At 36.9% G+C, this 18,092-nt stretch overlaps 1 protein-coding gene across 2 annotated transcripts in view; it reads right to left on the bottom strand.

Moving 5' to 3' along the window:
- Window positions 1–18,092, bottom strand: part of SNX24 (sorting nexin 24) — an 89,686-nt gene that overhangs the window by 2,683 nt on the left and 68,911 nt on the right. Inside the window, exons 4-7 of one of the 2 annotated variants that reach the window (XR_011699908.1) lie at window positions 4,689–4,783; window positions 3,538–3,570; window positions 2,683–2,747; window positions 257–376 (exon numbers count right to left, since the gene is read on the bottom strand). Coding sequence is in view for 1 of the 2 variants with exons in the window: in XM_071580180.1 (XP_071436281.1) it covers window positions 2,683–2,747; window positions 3,538–3,570; window positions 4,689–4,783 (193 nt within the window). In the remaining variant the exon portion in view is untranslated. The remainder of the gene's footprint in view (window positions 1–256; window positions 377–2,682; window positions 2,748–3,537; window positions 3,571–4,688; window positions 4,784–18,092) is intronic. The other variant, XM_071580180.1, reaches the window with a different exon arrangement.

The raw sequence follows: 18,092 nt of genomic DNA, 5'->3' as shown, positions 1-18,092 counted from the left end.
CAGTCACTGGAATTATGGCAAGACTGTATTTTATAAAGACAAGTAACAGTGCAATGAGAGAGTAAAAATATTCTTTGAGTATTCTGCTTCAGAAAGAGCTATTTATTTTGTTTCAAACTCACTCTATTTCCTATTTTATGGAAATATATTAACACAGGCATTCCTGTATTCAGGAAAGACTTCTTCTGATTGAAACAACTGTTCACCTTTTTCAAAGAAAACATACAACAAATAGTTACTTGCTATGGACACTTACTTTTGATAATAGGTTGAACCACTTTGGCTGTTTTTACAAGGAAATCAGAATCTATCAAAGTGAGAACTGATCTGAGAGAAAATTTTAGAAAGCTCATCTATATTTTCTCTGTGCTGCAAACTAAAAACAAAGAAGAAGAATTAAAGGCAATGATAGTTGTGTAAAAACTGTGTTTCTTTCTAACTAGAGTCAACCAGTAGAACCTCTAAACTTACAATTTGGTTTTCTTCTTCCTTTTTTAAACCACAACTGACTTTCTAATTTGTGTTTTAATTTGTTAAGGTAAAGAATAACTTGCAAAAGAATTTGATGCTTTAGGGTTTTCAAATACAAAGAATGTTCACCTGCTATATAAAATTCTAAATATTTTGGGTGAAGGCTAGAAAATGCCTTGGCCAAAGTCTGAAATGCCCTTTGTTTCAGATGTCAGTAATGAAGGTCTACTTAATATTTAAAGGTCCTACACATTAGAAGAGGCTTTTATCTTCATCCAAGAAAAATACTACTTAAAAGAATAGCTATGAAGTTGATTACAAAGTTCCTAATGATTTCACAAAAAGGAAGCTTAGCCTGTGTTGGAGTACACGTTATGGAAGGAATATAAATACCATCACAGAACTGCAAAATCCTGAACAGAAGCCTTACAGCAAAATGTTACATGTTTCAGGATAACTGTATATGAAATCCATTCTATGTCTTTATAATGGTATGAAATTAAATGATGTTCATAATTTACACCCTGCTCTCAAGGGAATCAATCATGCAATTAGGAGGATCATTAAACAGTAAGATGGAGACATGCAATATGGCTCACTCTAAATATTAGTACAGGCAGCATCTGATCAACTTTTAAACAGAGGTAACTGTGAGTGCTTCTTCATTACTGTTGTCACCTGATCAGAGGAGACCTTGTGAAGCGACCCTCTCCCACTACTGTGCTTTGATTCATTGATTTTATGATTTGCACTTGGGCTTCAAATGGACTTTCAGTCCACGTGACCAGACCAGTGCTAAGTCAAAGTAAAAACTAAACAATCCTGTAATGTGTCTTCTAACGTGGGCCTGGGTAACACAGGGCTTCTGCTGTCTTTCACTCTAGAACCACAAATTTGGGTTCATTAACGCTCCATAGGGTCAATACTGTTGGGCCACACTAGTAGCCAGAGTGGACAGGGAGACTAATCCCCTCAAAATACATGTGCCTTATCCCTATGGTTTTGATAAACTGCTTGAAAAAGGAACAGAATCGTGGTTGCACTCTGGAAGAGATGACTGGAGGTCATCTGATCCAACACTCTCTTCAGGCAGGACCTTGTCCAGACAGCCTCCGGGTATCTCCAAGGATGGAGACTCCATCACCACTCTGGGCAACCTGTGTCTGGGCTTGGTGAAAAAGTGTTTCGTGGTGTTCCTGATGTTCTCATCCTGTCACTGGGCAGCACTGAAAAGAGACTGGCTTTGTTGTCTTTACACCTTCCCTTCGGGTATTTGTATACATTCTGAGAAAATCTCAAGGAAATACACTCCATTGGCTAAGAACCTACAAGCAAAAATGTAGGTTCTAAATTTATCCTTAAAAATTTTCCTAAAAGTTTCCTAAATTTATCCTTAAAAATTTAATGACTTTCAAGGTAGTGCAAGAATCTGACTATTGATTTCTACGCAGTATTTTGTAAAATTAAACAAAATGCCACATTAAAAACAAATCTTAATGCACAGCTCAGGGAGAAAATTGTCTGTTGAAAACATTACATTGCTTAGTAACAAAATTAGTAGAAGTAACAGTTCAAACAAGTGAAATGACAAAACACACTCTGCAAATGGTTCTTTTTTCTTTCCTGCACATATTCAAGATAACTTTTAATAAAAAAAAGGGTTTATAACAAGCTATTTCAAACATTCTTTTGAACTATAAATTATGAGATGAAGGCTAATGTAATTGTCCTGTGAAACACATCAATTATGCTTAAAGTATACATTTTTTCCCTGTAAACAATTCTAGAGGCTAAAGATGATAAGAAATAGTAATAATCCAAATGGAAATACAAACATGAGTGCAGTAGATCGACTGGTGTTTAAGGAAAAAGCACTTACAAAGGACTAGGCTTCTAAGTTCAAATCCTTCAGGCAAAATAGCCCAAAGGGTCAACAACAAGAAACGAAATGCAATGTTCTTTGTCCTTTGACTTGAATTCTCAATGGGTTTGTCTGAGAGAACAACTGGGGAAGAAAATTCCAGCCTTTTATAAATCACCCACACCATTTAGTGTTTTAATAGTTTCTTACACAAAAACTATCGTTTTATTGGCAGGTTATTAGATTTTGGACTCGTGTCACTTGACTAGGCCAGTATTAATAATAATGTGGTTTATGTGGTGCAGGGTCAGATCAGTAAAGTGCTGTTAACAGATGACAGGTTTGATTACCTTTGGCTTTAGGCAAGACATATGGATCCCTTAGGAACAGCAGCACAGGCTGGTGGGACAGTTTGCTGGAAAGGTCAAGAACAGGGATGTCAGTATCAAGGGACAGCACACAGAATATTCTACAAACTATCTTTGATAAAGCGAGGGGATTGAGCTGTGGGGAAGCCATCGGTGCATTTCCACACACCAGTGCTGCCCAGTAGGGCAGGATCCATCTGGAAGCAAAGTTTTCTGCTTCTCAGCCACACAGCAAAACCCACAGTGTGAAGCTGGAGGTGAAGGGGCTACATCCTGGAGGCGTGGCTTGCAGCTGTCTCTGGGTCCTCCTGATCTTGACTGTCCTCCCTGGCACTTGGTGCAATGCAGGCCGCAAGACCATCTACAACCAGGCTCCATGACTACAAGCTCTTCAGGACACCAAACAGACTCAAAATGTCACCATATTCAGTCTCCCCCAAGCCCCTCCTCTCTGCTTTGTACATGCACATGCCAAGCCATGCAACCAGATACATACAAGGCTCTATCAAATGCATAGGAGAGAACCTAAATCTCTAATTTTTTCTGCTAAATCTTTTTGCTATGAAAAATACATTCCCAGATGTATTCCAGAATTAGCAGTATTCTACTAGTTTTGTAAGAAATTACTCAATACTAGCATAAGGATGCTCAACTCACACTACAAAAGGATGGATCTAGCACAGCTGATGAAATTCGCCATAATATTTAACAACTACATCTAATTTAAGGCTAAGTTACTGCTAATTTGTCACCTGCAAGGAACAAATACAGCAAACACCAATAATTTCAGGTAGTTTGATAATCAGGTGTCCTAGAAAGAGCAGTAATTAAGCTCACCTTGATTCTTCAGATTCTGTTTCATCAAAAGAGCTGCAAGTAAAGTCAGAGGAAGCTTTGGTTACAACAAAATTAATTATATAATTTTAAAAAAATCCACATTCTTTAAGTATCACCAAAGGGAGCAATCTTTTTCTTGTTGGTGGCTGTATGATGCAGTTTAATGAAGTGAATGTGGGCGATTGTATTATTTTACAGCCACCACTACCTGAAAATGATAGACCCATTTTACTGTAAGAGATTCACAAGCATTTCCATCTATCTACCTATGAAGTGTTGGGGTACAGTCCCACTGAGGATACTGATTGATGTAATTAACTGCAAGTGACACCCACAAGTCTGTTAGCTTCTGACTCACTGTGTACACTGTCCTGGGTCATAGATACATCAGAGTGTAAAGAGGGCTTCTAATCTTCGAGTCAACTTGCCTTCTCAGCACTGCAGATCCAAAGAGCCTCCCACAAAGTGAAAAAAGGGCCATGTGGCTTTCTGGGGAGCAAGTTCTCGTAACACTGCTGGACTATCAACCATGCCAGCTTACATAGCAAAATAAAATTCTCCCTACAAAGCTCACAGTTGCTGAGGTAACAGAGCTTCCAGCTACATTGTTTTGGGTATTTCTGCAGTTATTACACTTACACTACTAAGATTCCCTTCTGCTACTCTGATTACGAATCCTTCCCATGGGAAGGCCAGTTGGGTCATTGGGGTAGATATCATCACGAAGGTGAAAGACCTCATTTTCAAACACAGAGATCATAAAATGATCACAGAATGAACTTCTATTTTGTGCAGATACTATGACCATAAAACACACACAAAGGCTTTGTATGCAATTTTAGTGAGTGTTTATGAAAATCTTACATTTCAGTAGATACTTAAAGATCTGTGAGAAAATCATATTTTTCTCATCTAAACTCCTTTACTTTCCAAGAATATTACATTCAACTTCACTTCTGTCTTTGAAGAGGCTGGATTTATTTTACGACCTTTTGGGGATATATAAACATACTTAATATGGACCTAATACTCATTTATTTTACAGTGTTAGAGTTGGCAGCAAGACCATTTTAAGTCAATGGAATTGCATCAGCACTGAGTGGATATGGGCCTTTTGGCCTCCATGTATTTTTCAGTAAATGAGAGCTTACCCACAGCTTTCTGCTTTTGGCAAGGTAGGTACATGGCGAACGTTCAGAAAATCAAGAAATATTTTAGGGAGCTCTTCATTTTCTAAAATGACTGCCTGCAAAAGAAAAAAAAGGGGGGGGGGGGGATAGAAACCTGCATTTAAAAATATTTTAGATATTGCACACTTCTATTCAAGCTACCAAAACATTTCCCTCTTGCAACACTTCTCAATTCTCCATTTTCTTACACCTATTTTGGAATGCTTCATTTCAACAGGAAAACCGCAGTTCTTGATGAATCACATAAAAATATATTCAGCTTATGCTACTAAATTCTTTTTCACCTGCCATCACTGGTGCCAAGCTAGATGCCTCTCAAGCAGAGATTCTGATTCTGGAACTAAGTTACTACTGGCACAGTCATTTGTGAATACAATTCTGTTTATTTAAAATATAAAATAAAGCAGCCTCAGCTCAGTGCTTTCATGTTCACCTCACGAAAGACTCTCACCTGGCATATGAGTGGAAAAAGGAAGTCTCCACTTCTTGCAGTGTTATTAGAGCACATCTTGGTAAATGATAACAAGGGAAATGCCTTGCTTTGCTTGACAGGTGAGCTTACAATGTTCTCCTTATATCGGCACCGTGGCTCCTAAATGACAAAGCTCTGACCAAGCAGCTGCTCGCTAGACCTGCCATATCCTTCCACCCCAATGATGTAATGGCCACATAATGGTCCGACACCATCCTCTGTTCTTCCACTGATGACTTACAAATGTCACAAAACAAAAAAAACCACTTCATAAATTCAATCAATGTCTCACCTGTAAGATTAATTCCCTATTTCTTTACTATTAATAGTGCCATACCTTCTGAAAACACATGTATTTTACATGCAAATAAAACCCACAGGCTCTTTCCTAAAGAGCTTTCATTCATAAAGGCCTGATCCAAAGTGCGTGTATGTATGGAGGAAACTTCACTGGATTTATAAATAAATTGACTCTTATAAGTAAAGCTATCCATGTTCATCCTGTTCACTTTTACATTCTATGTTAGAAGAAATAAATACAGAGAAGAAACAAACCTGGTAATGGGAAGAAACATTACTCTGCTTACATTCAGGAGGTAACATGCCCGCATGAGTATTTTTTTACATTCCATTATCACAAGGGAGACACAATAGTCATGTGGAGGATAGCAGGATCACAAAAAAAATACGGGTTGGGAGTGACATCTAGAAGTCATCTAGATTTATATCAGGCTTGAAAGCCAAGATATTTGAGAACTAGTTCTTTTTTAATGTTACATTTGCAAATGTGAATTCAGTCTACACTTCTTCAACAGCTGAGGCCTTCACTAACAAGTTTGAATAAAAGAAGAGGGGAAAACGCAACTTTTGAACTTTTCTGTTCTGGATTTTAATGGATGTAGTAAATAAGGAGGTCTGAGATACTGGCAAGTGTTAAACCTTTCAGTTCACCTCTATATGAAGATGCATTAAAAAATGCACTTCATTTGCATTCTGCAAAATCAGCACCCTTCTGCTGCAAAATTTATCCTGTTTTGCATTCAGCTTATGCACAAAAAAGAGGTTGAGAGGGATGCATATTCAGAGGGTGCATGAATTGCATAACAATGTGTATGATTGGCTCAAATAAAACCATTGTACTAATTATATGCAATGATGAACCACAAAAAGTTGTATAAAGATGTTTAAGGGCATCTGGTGCTTCTAGGCAACCTCATACTTACACCTCCTGACAGCTTCTTCCAAAAGTTGAGCTGCCTGCTGAGGCTGCTGAATGGAACAGGGAAGAAGAGAAGGATACATCATTGAATAAAAGGAAAACTCCTGACAGCTCTTACAAACCTATTTGTTTCCACTTCCACTCACTCCAGATTAATATATCATTCTATTTATTTTTTTTATTTCACAACATGTATCAAGTCAACCCAGGCCTTGCTAATCCTGGCCTGCCCAAATATACTTCACAAAAAGATGTAAGCAAACAGCACCTGTTTCAGTATGCTAAGCCATACAGTTTGCTAGTTGTCAATAATGCTGCTTTGGTGATCACTAAACTTGAAAACTTAGAATATACAGAGGAGAAAAGGCAATTTTGCACTGCACTGTATTTGTATGTCACCTCTGTTAACTGGGAATTTTGTCATTTCTAGAATTTTATGAAGGCAGGAATGACTGCACTGAATAAAAGAGGATATTTCAACTGATGTAACATAATGTGACATACACTTTAAACAAACAAACAAACAAAGGTACAAGTTAATTATACTAATATGTGAGTAAATTATCTTCTGGCTTGACTTCACTGCCTTTGATACAACAAAGGGCCAGAGCATACTCTTGCCATTTAAAATACATGGTGGAAACCAAAGGAAAAGAAAAAAAAGACCTGGGAACAACAAAAAAACCCCAGTCAACTGGATTAAGTGTGTCTGTCTAGATATATTTCCTATCTCTGGTGCTGGCCTGAAGTGGGTGTTTAGAAAAAAAGTAAGCATTTTCAACTTCCTATTTAAGTTGTTAAAATACTCTTAAATAAAAAAAATAAATGTTATCATAATTGGCTTAATTCATCTGGAACAACCCATAACACAACAGATTTTTTACTTGTGAAAATTTGTAAGAAATACATATTTGCAAACCTGATTAACTGATAGCTGAGCAGGAAAGAAACAAGCAGGTAAAGTCCCTCAACCACTGTCTGTAACTCGTGATGTAATATGTTCAACTGTAGCATCTGTTCAAGTGAAATATATGAGCTGGCTCATAGCTATGGCTACTACCTTGTTTACTCTGCCATTAGAAACTTCAGATAAATATTTTCAAAGAAATAAAAACTCATGCTTAGTTTGATTATAATGTGAATTTCTATTACATTCAAATTCTACCAAGATCATAGCAATGAGTTCCAAATATGGACCCCAGAGTGCTAAGCAGACTAATTTATGCAAAAAAAACCCTGAAGCATGTTTATTTCCTTCCTACAATAAATAAAAAAACCCTCCTAAACTGAAACACCTAACCTAACCTCTAACAAATGATTTGGGAAGTGACTCCAGAAATACGTTTTCCAACTCATTGATTTCAGCTGAACTAAGAGTATAAGTGCCATATTTTCCTAGAAAATTGTAAAGGGTATTTATCTGTTACTGTCACACTTTAATGAACTACACTGTGCTTCAGGAAAAAAACCCACAACACAACACAAGGGAAAGCCTGATGTTTAGATCAGCAGAAATGTCTTTTTCATTGAAAGGATGCAATTATTATTATGTAATAAAAATCACTAAATCCCCAATTTTTCTATCTTATCAGTTTTATAAAATTATGTTCCCTAAAGATGCAATTGATTAGTTGCACATGTTATTTCAGTGACATCTGATATACTTAATTGTTGGTTATCTTTTCTCCTTCAGTAAGTAAAATATAGTCACAAAATTGCAAAGGGACTTGTTCTGCCTTAACCTTAGCTAGATGCCATCATGCAGTGGAAAACAGTTCTAAAATATCACAGGATAATGCTCTCCAACAAGGGAGACATATAAACAGCATAATGATTTCCCACGAGTTTCCTTTTTAGAAAATTGTCACTAAACCCAGGGTAAATGGTGACATATCTTCACAGAGGACACTGTTAAATCGAACACTGGCATTCTAGTTAGGCCCAAACCTACTCATCAGCCAATTAGAACAGTAACTGAACATCTTTCTGAAAACCTGAACAAGACCACTTCCTTAACCTTCGGAGATCATGCCACAGGAATGCATCATTTTCACATCTTTTTATTGTTGTTGTTGTTTTTAATGAAATAGATTTAAAAATCAATTTCTACAGCCCTCTATCATACTTTCTTATGGTTGTTGGAACAGCTGTTGGAAAGTAGAAATGAGAGGGAGGAGCTGAGTTACAGGGTCCTTACAGAGTTTTCCATTCAATCGGGTTTAGTTTGAAATGCAATTCTGTTAGGGTGAAAAAGTTCATGACAGTTTTTCCTCTCTTCACAGGAAAAGATGCCTCACAACTTCAGTGGTGCAGCTAAAATGGGGGAGAAGAAATCAATACATTCCAGCTACAGTAAGTGGGCTGGAGTGTCAGTCTCCACTGGGACCAGAATCCGCATCTTTTAGAACATTTTAGAGTCTGTATTCTTCTATTAACCTCCTTTTCCTGAACTGCTTTACACAGTCCCATGAAATGATAAAAAGGTTATCAAAAGAACACATTAACTGTAAACCAAGTAGACAAAGCAATTGTACTTCCAAGAGTAAGCCTTCCTTTTTTTTTTCTTTTTTAAAGTAATAGGAAATACAATCATGTTTTATATTATCCATGTGAAGAACTATGAATAAACTCATTCTGTTCTTCAGTGAACATGTTGTTATAGGTTATCAACTAGAATTATTTCTAAGTTGTTGCCTAAGTTGCCATAGTAAAGACTTTACACTTTCCATTACTACCAAAAATATTCACATTTGTAAGAAAGGATGAGGTTATCAAACATGCTTAAAAATCTGTATGAAGACATAAGAATCATGCAAACACACAAACAATGTCACAGAAGTGATGCTCCATATGAAGCACCAGCTAGCTAACACTGCCACACTGATATCAAAGGGAAGCCCACAGAAAGAGTGCCATCCACACAGTGGAGCTTGAAAGGGAACAAATAATGACTGTGGGTATTATAAGCCAAAATACTTCCCATGACGATCCAGAAGTTCTGTCTCAAATCTGAAAGTTAAAGTCACAAAAGTTAAAAAAAAAAAAAGAAAAATAGGTGAACTGCACCTCTGAACCTCAAGACTGGAGAATAGTACAAAAGTTCCTGCACCAACTTGCAGATCAATTTGCAATAATTCCAGTGAGCTTAAAACTTACCTGATATCTCATGAGTGACAAATCTATCTAGCACAGCATTCTCAAGCTAGACAGAGGATAAATTAACTAGATGAAAGGGAAGCCCAATAGGTTAAACAACTACTGGATCATCAGTGAAAATATGTATGCAGAAATTCATGACAGTGTCTATAACTTACCAACATTTTTACTTAAGCCCTCCCTAGACCTACTGTAAAGGAATTTACTCATTTTGTTTAAAAATACTACCACATAGGTCTTAAGGCAGAGAATGCTTCAGTTAGAAAGCTCATTAAGAACATATTTAAAATTCTAACTAATATTTAACTAAGTGCAGAGTAGACTGACCTGAGGCTAAGTGTAAAAATATAATCCATCTGATGTGAAAAATAAAATATTGAATTTTTCTTGGAAAACTGAGAACATAATTTGACTGAGAGCAAACAGTGAATCCCTCCAGCAAAATAGGAGACTAGCCCTTGAAAGACCAGAAACAAAGTGCAACTACTGTTCCTTTGAAAAATAAAAATGAAAGGAAGCAGTCAATATAATTTCCTGAGACAATGCTCAAAGGATTGAAGGTTAAGACAAAGTTGGATGAGAAATGAAGAAATCAAAGAGCAAAAGGAAAAGAAGAAGAAGGGCAGGACAAGTTAATGATATTATAAAAAGTTAGAAGGAACAAGAATGACTTTTAAAAATAAGTAACAGGGAAAAGTAATACAAAGACGAAGTAGATCCATTAAAGACAGACAGAAAAATAGCTGTTGATTTAAAAATGTCTGAATTGAAGCGTTTTTTAAAAAGTCAGTGGACCACTAAGACAATGGACAATTAACAAGTAATTAAGACCATGTCAATAATGTTGGTGATAACAAATAGGTGCAGGAGTACCTTAGACAATAGTACAGTATCAATCAAGATCCAGAAAATACACATCCTAGGATGGTACAGGAATTAGGTAGTTAGGCTTGGAAAAGTCTTCTCAAGAGAACAGCAGAAAAAAGCAACCACACATAATCACATTACAACACTAGGTTGCAGTAGTTTTCTGAAAGTTTAAAGGAACTAAATGCAAGTATGGTCTGGTGAAGAAACCAAGCAACATTCAGGGGAAGCAAGATGCCTCACTCACGATGTTCTCTACCTGTCCTTCTCCCAGGAAAAGCTCCATCAGGAGTGTCACACAGCACCAGCATTCCCACCTGAGACACACAGCACCTGAGTCATCTTACACAACCCCTCAGACCAACACTGTCACTGTAAAATGCGAGAATTTTCTCATAAAACACTGTAAATATAAACAATCCATCAGACCTGCACACAGCACAATTCACGTCACAAGAAGCTCATGAATTTTTCCAGCTCGGGAAGTTTCTGTTGTCTGCCCTCAGAGCTTTAGGAGACAATAGTTGTCTACAGAGTTACAGTTTGAGGAACATTAAAGAAAGGGATCTCTAAAGCAACCAAAAAAAAAAAAAGAATGAAAAATGTAGTTGCAAGCTACAACACCTGGAAAGCAACTGATAGGTTTATGTTTTCTCTCACAGCCAGGTGCTGCCCTCGTTCTATGCTGATCCTTGTGATCCTTGTGCACTAGGGAGAAGGTTGCATGGGAAAAAGAAATAAAACTTTGAAATATGATCTGATCAGGCAATTAAATACAATCATAATTACATCATTTATTTTAAGGTGAATAAGCTGGTACTGGAAATGCCACCTCTAAATTTTTCCAAATATGGAAGTCCTAACCTTTTTTAAACATCATGGTTTAGTGTATGTCCCTGTCTTCTTAGTATGCAATAACCCTTTCTTAGAACTGTAGAATCATTTAGGTAGGAAAAGCTCTGTAAGATTATTGAGTTCAACCCTTAACCCAGCACTGTCAAGGCCACCAAAAAATCAAGTCCCTAACTGCCACATCTACATGTCTATTAAATATCTCCAGGGATGGTGTTATTGAAACTCATACAATCAGCCTTGGCACATCAATCCAGCCTGACCAGATCCCTCTGCACATCCTTCCAACCCTCTAGCAGTTTAACACTCCCACCCAACTTGGGATGATCTACAAACTGACAGAGGGTAGGTACACTTGATTCCCACAGCCAGATCACAGATAAAAATAGTAAATAGAGCTCTCCCTGACTGACCCTGGGGAACACCGGGAACACCACTAGTGATTGGCCACCAGTTGGTTCTAACTCCATTCACCTGCACTCTCTGGGCTCAGCCATCCAGCAAAGACTATGTCCATCCAAGCCACGAGCAGGAGGTCATAAAATACACAGAAGTGTATTTGTTTGTTACAGAAACAAGTCAGCAGGATCACACAATATTCTTCAAAGGGCCTAAGAGAACTCAAGTGATGGATTTTCTGAATTAACAATGGTGTATACCACATTGTTTGTGGCCGTTTTAGAACTAGAGAACTAAAAAAAAAACCACAATAATGATGATGACAACGACAATAACAACAATAATAAAATTCCATGAGATAACTGAGGATTTGGAAACTGATATGCCTGCATCAAGGAAGTTAGTAATAACTCCACTAAAGAACAGAATTATTGGGCACAAGGATAACACACCTGAATAACGCTGCTGTGATTGAAACAGAGATGCTGGTTAGATGGCTACTGAATTAGATATTGCAAAAAAGGAGACTCTGTTTCAAACCTTACATCATCAACAAGGACAGATGAAGATGGTCCTGTAGATAAAGCCCACTTTCATTACTAAAAGGCTTTTGACAAAACCCCCCACCAAAGGCTTTAAGGCAAACTCAGCAGTCACGATCCTTGAGAAGATAAATAAGTTGTTACAAGCCCTGAAAGAGAGGTTAGGAGAATACAGCTCTGAGTGATGCATATTGGAAAAAACCATTAAAAACAATAGTGGACTTTAGAATGAATATTAGTAATTGGAGGTCTGAGATGCTGGGGGCTACAATAGTATTTTCACTTCTTTTTAGCTTCATAGGAAATCTCCCAAAGCTCTAACTCATTCTGCTGATTTTGCTAAGGACAAGGAAAAAGTCAGATGGCTGATAGAGTCAGAGGAAGGTATCTATGAAAACAAGTCTTGCTCTCCACAAGAATGACAATTTCTTGCAAATATGATACAAAAATTTAGAAATCATCTGAGGATGCTTTCCTTATCTGCATTTTTTCCACAAGGTACTGTGACAAAAATGCTATTCAACTCTACAATAATTTCTTATTTTGTCCCTCTGGTATTTTCTTGTCAGATGTTTTGGGTCAGAGTAGAGTCTTGAGAAATGACTCGGCATTCCCTTTGAAACTAATTAGACTAAGCAGCAGGCACCCACTCCAAAGTCCAAACAAGAGAATGTACAAAGCACAGGGAATTCATTGCACCTGGGGATAATGAACTCAATTGTGTCATTTTTGCAGAGGTAAAGTGGGGGTAACATAGCTGATGAAATATATTTAGATTTATATGGTGGTAGGTTTTTTTTTTATTTTTTTGGTTTTGAGTGTTGGTAGTCCTTTCATCACAAAATGTGACATTGAGTAAGGACTCTAAGCTACTTTGTAATGTTGGAAGAGTAACTGCAAGGAAATTGTTAAGCTTTATTTTGAAAACTCTGAAGCTCACTTAAATTTTAACCAGCTTTAATAGCAAAAGGAAAGTAAAAATTTCTATGTGGTACTGTTTTGAGTTTTTTTCCCCTGAATGGTTAATACACTAACAATTTACTCTGATACTCTAATTCTGTAGTTAATGAGGTAATTGTTTACATAAAATGGCAAAGAAGCACAAAGTAAGTTTTGACCACTAACAAATTCAGAAGTGACAGAGAGAGAGGGGCTGAAGAAAACTGGCGTCAGTCCTAACAGGATAGATAGATACCACAGGAACAGAACAAGAATATGGATGTGTTTAAAACCCTGTTTTAAAACATGCACTTTTTCATGTTCCCTTATATTAACTTCTGTTTATAAACATTCTTATGTTTAAAACATTTTCCTAGCCCCACAGAAGAGCAAGACGAAATCAGCTTGAAACAATGTGATAAATGTTGTGCTGACAGCATTAGCCATTGATTAATCTGTTTTCTGAAAAAATCACCAAGCTCTGTTTGTTTGAAGAACACTCATAAGAAATCTCTCCTCTGGATTGAACCCAACAGGTTAAAGTCAAAGATTCAGATAGTCTCTTCTAGTCTGCTTATGCTACAGAAGCAGCAGAACAAATGAACAAGACATAGGGACACATAAGCATATGGATATTAAAAAAGCTTAGACAGCATGTCATAAATTACACAAGCAAGTTGAAACCAATGTCAGGGAACAGAAATTTGAATAGATGATGTAGGACATTTTTTAACAGACACTAATATGCATGATTAAATTAAATTCTTGATAAATAACTAACTACAAACTCCACTGTGACAATGTTTTGCCAGGGGTCATATCTCAATCATTATTTTCATTAAAAAAGGAACACCACATAAAGACCATGGAGGACAGCAGGGCAGTCATAATGGAGTAAATTATTTTATTTTCCCAAATAACATAAGAGCAGGAAGATATTCAAGACTGTTCAAAAATAACAGTAAGCATTTCTGGCAGTAAGAGTCACTGCAGAACAGTGAGGTGTCCAAGAAAGGCTTTAATATGTGTTGTCAAAACACTTAACTGGTCCAGTTTTGTCATCAAGAGTCTGAATTTGTGAACTCTCACACTACCACACTTGTGGATCTTGACAGATGTGTTATTTCTCTGTTAAAACAGCCTGATTGAGGACTGCACCCTGCTCCTCAGTACCACCCACTAGACCACTCTTCCAGAAATAAGACTTTAAATTATCTAAAATGTTTTGTTTTGGAACAAATATGCCTATACGCTATTTGCTGAAACCCTCTTCTATCATATTTCTATATGCATTTCATTCAGACCTGCCAAACAATTAAAGATCTTGTTCATGACAAAATTCTGCATTAAATATCCCTCCACATAAACTTTCAGAGAAAGCACTGTATGTGTGTCTCCCATTATAGAAGAGATCCAGCAGCAAATTATTAAATTCTGTATTCTTCAGTGAAATAAAGTGGTTGCAGAATCAAGCCCCACATACTGCAGTATGACTCTGTCTGGCTAATGAATCAACAGTCTTTACAGAGGTCGGAAAAAAGAGGCATAATTAAAGAAACATAGCAGCTAAGACTTGTGGAGTTTGTGACACTAAATTCTGGCTGCTTTTTACAATCCTAAGTAGCTGCTTGGTCACAGATTCAATCTGTATTGTGAATTAAAGTTACCAGAAGTGCTAGAACTGGACAAAGTAACTCACCTTCTCTGCAAACACACAAACACTGCTTTTTGTTTGCAGGGAGTTGCAAGCTTTTCCATGCTTTGTCTTGCAAAAAAATTGGAACTCCAAAACCATCCTCCAAACCCTCCATCCTTCCTTTTTCACTCCTGCCACGCTGGCAAAAAAACCTCACCTCTCTTTCGGAGAAATGAGTATGCCTTGTTACATGCTGCTCTGTAACTATAGGAGCAAATCAATAGCAGCTGAATGCCATCTGCTTCGGGCAGCAGAACAGCACCAAAAGTGAGAGCAATGCATCTTCCCTTATTGAAAGGTTATTTTATGCAAGTAAACAATTCATCGTCTTCTTGCACGCTTGATGCTCATTTACCACTTTTGATCAATAAAATATGCAAAACAACAAAAAAATTGAATCCTAAGAGTAGTTCTGATGCCAGTGTGATAGGTAATCAATACCAGGTCTCTGTTCAGTAAGGCAGGCAGTAGGTAACTCCTTTATTGTATGAACCCAGGAGAAAGTGTAGAAATGTGTGTTGTTATCTATAAAAAGCAGCAAGAGAGTGAGAAACACAACTTCTATCCTGTAAATTTAAAAAAAAAAAAGTTAAACAGGAATCACTATTTTAATTGTACTTTCCCCCTACCTGTGCAAAGGGTACTAATGCCAACTTGCTTGATCCTTTGCTGCAAAGAATCTGCTGTTATGCTGTTGATAGAGCTATTCTATCATTAACATAGATATTTGGTTAAATTGTAGTCCTTACAAGACAGACTTTGGACAACCACACTTATTTGCTTCCTTTTGAAGCTGCTCTACCTTATTAAGCCTCAGTTTTCAATGTATTTATGTTTCAGGTGAACTCAGTTTTCCTGTTAACAACAAACTGCTATGGGAATTTCTCTTTTGCACTGTGTTTCTTTTAGTCAGACCACAAAGTGCCTTATTACAATAAGCCTCCTGACAGTTGATTCAAGTAGAGTACTTCTCTCCCAACAGAGAAAATAACATCATTTTTAGAGATATTGCAGGAAAAAATCTCCAATTTAAACAGTTTCTTAAAATAACACAAAATACCTGAAAAATAGTTGCTACTCACAAAGGCTCGCTCCTCTAGTGAGTCAAGTATCTTAATAGTAAAAAACCCAAACCTACTCTCTTTTGAACAGGAATTTTGCAGATGGTATCACAAAGCCATAACAAATTGCACACTATATGTTCTGGTCTGCACTTAACGCTGCCTTTTTTCAATCTTCTTTCCTGACTCTTTCTAAGAACATAATTATTTGGATATGTGGCTTTTATATACTTCCACTTTTGTGAAATGAAAAAAAGCTTGGTATTCTTCTGTAGAAGATCTTATACAGGGCTTCCATTTAAGAGAACTAATCAGTACAATACTTAAAAAACCAAACAAAACCAAACAAAACCCTCCTTTTTTTCTTTATATTTGCAGTGCAAAGACACTTCCCAATGTACTGGCCATGGACTTTGAGAAAAGATTTATTAAAGTAAAACCAAGCAATGCTGAATAAAACCCAATTTCATGTTAAGATTAGAACTAAGTAGCAGCACTTCCACACAAGAAAGGAAAGAAATCTCTTGTTCATGGTTCAGTTCTCATAATTCTTGCAGACCCAAGACAACTGGAAGAGCATATCTATGAATCAACTTGTATAGACGTTTTAAGATAATTACTGGTAATTAAAAAAAATGTATTTGTACATACAGAAAAAGTTCTTCTAACCAACCAATGAAACATAATTAATGTAAGATTGGTTTGGGTTTGGGGTTTATGTAAATCTGTGAATTAGAGGCAGATTTGTAAACAACAGTTCAAAATTTGTCTTTTATAACCTTGTAAGACCCCAAACATCTGTAGTTAGAACAGACCGCTGCCCCTGCTACATAATGCAGCTTCGATCATGATCCCTCTGCACCCCTTCTTCAAAAATGCTTATGAGTTTATATGAATGCCAATATATGGTTTCAACATATTTATAGAAGCCAAAACAATTTTGATCAAATTAATAATACAGAACATAGTACTGAAAGTGCAGTAGCTTGGAGTCAATGACCCAACTAGCAGCAAGGGTATAATTTAAAGTCAGAAATTTCCAGTGCATGCACCGTTGGCCACAGTGAACCTGTTACTGCTCTAAAGGGAATTGTTTGCCTCTTATTAGATTTTCTACAGCACAGCCATAAGTGATAAATGTACTGCTGTACTCACTGTCAAGTTAATCAATGCTGCCAAAGTTTTGTTGACCTAACAGTAATCCATAAAGTAAGCGGCATTTTCTCTATCCCTATGACATCTCAGTCCTCAGTGGGGATACAAATCTTATAACAGCTTCTTAAAAAAAAAAAAACGAAACAAAGCAAAGCAGGGGGAAAAATGATATTTTCAAAATTCTATCTTTAAATTAGCTGACTGTGAGAATGCCTTGCTTCTCTGACAAATTGCTTAAAAATTAAGGCCACACAGTGGATTCAGTTTGATGATTAAAATACTAGCAAATGGATACCTTCATCGAGAATAAAACCTTGCCCACTAAAAAATAAGGTAAAAAACAGCTTCAGGGGTCTTTCAAGGAAACAGTTGTGAACAGAATTTACATGTACCTATATATTAGTGTACTGGTTCAAACAAAACACAGTGTGGCAATTCCAAAGACAGTAATGTGAAAACAATAATAAAAAATCACCACTAATAAAACTTGTCTAATGCTGTGTCTAGCTGTGATTCACAGTCCATGAGAGGCATCACCACTGGAAAGAGCAAAATTCAGGAAACAATCCCTGGTAAAACGAACTCCTCTATAAACAAACTGCTGCCATGCTCTCTCACAAGCAATTATAGACATATGAAATATGAATTGCCATTGATTTTTCTTCTAGAGGTCACCCTGCTCCATGTTTTACACAGTCTAGGCATTTATTTGGGTGGCAAACTGACAAGTTTCTACAGAATTAACAGAGCAATGTAATCCTTGCTACATTGCAGGTACTTCATTATGGTTCTGTTCCTTGACACTTCTCCCTCCCAAAACTCACTAGAAAGGGAGTCCTTGATAAAGGTGAGGAACAGTGCAATTACTTTTGAAAAGAGACCATCCTAAATTGGTCAGTGAATGCTTATTTACCTTTTCTGTACTGATGGCAGACAAGCAGCATCAGCTGGAGAGCTGCATTTGTCACAGCATAACAATTCTGCAGACAATGTTCTGTTTTGGCTAA

This window comes from Pithys albifrons, chromosome Z (assembly GCF_047495875.1).
Source record: "Pithys albifrons albifrons isolate INPA30051 chromosome Z, PitAlb_v1, whole genome shotgun sequence".
Classification (NCBI taxonomy): Eukaryota; Metazoa; Chordata; class Aves; order Passeriformes; family Thamnophilidae; genus Pithys; species Pithys albifrons.
Note: the sequence above shows the minus strand (reverse complement) of the source record. Positions and strands in the feature narration are given on the sequence as shown.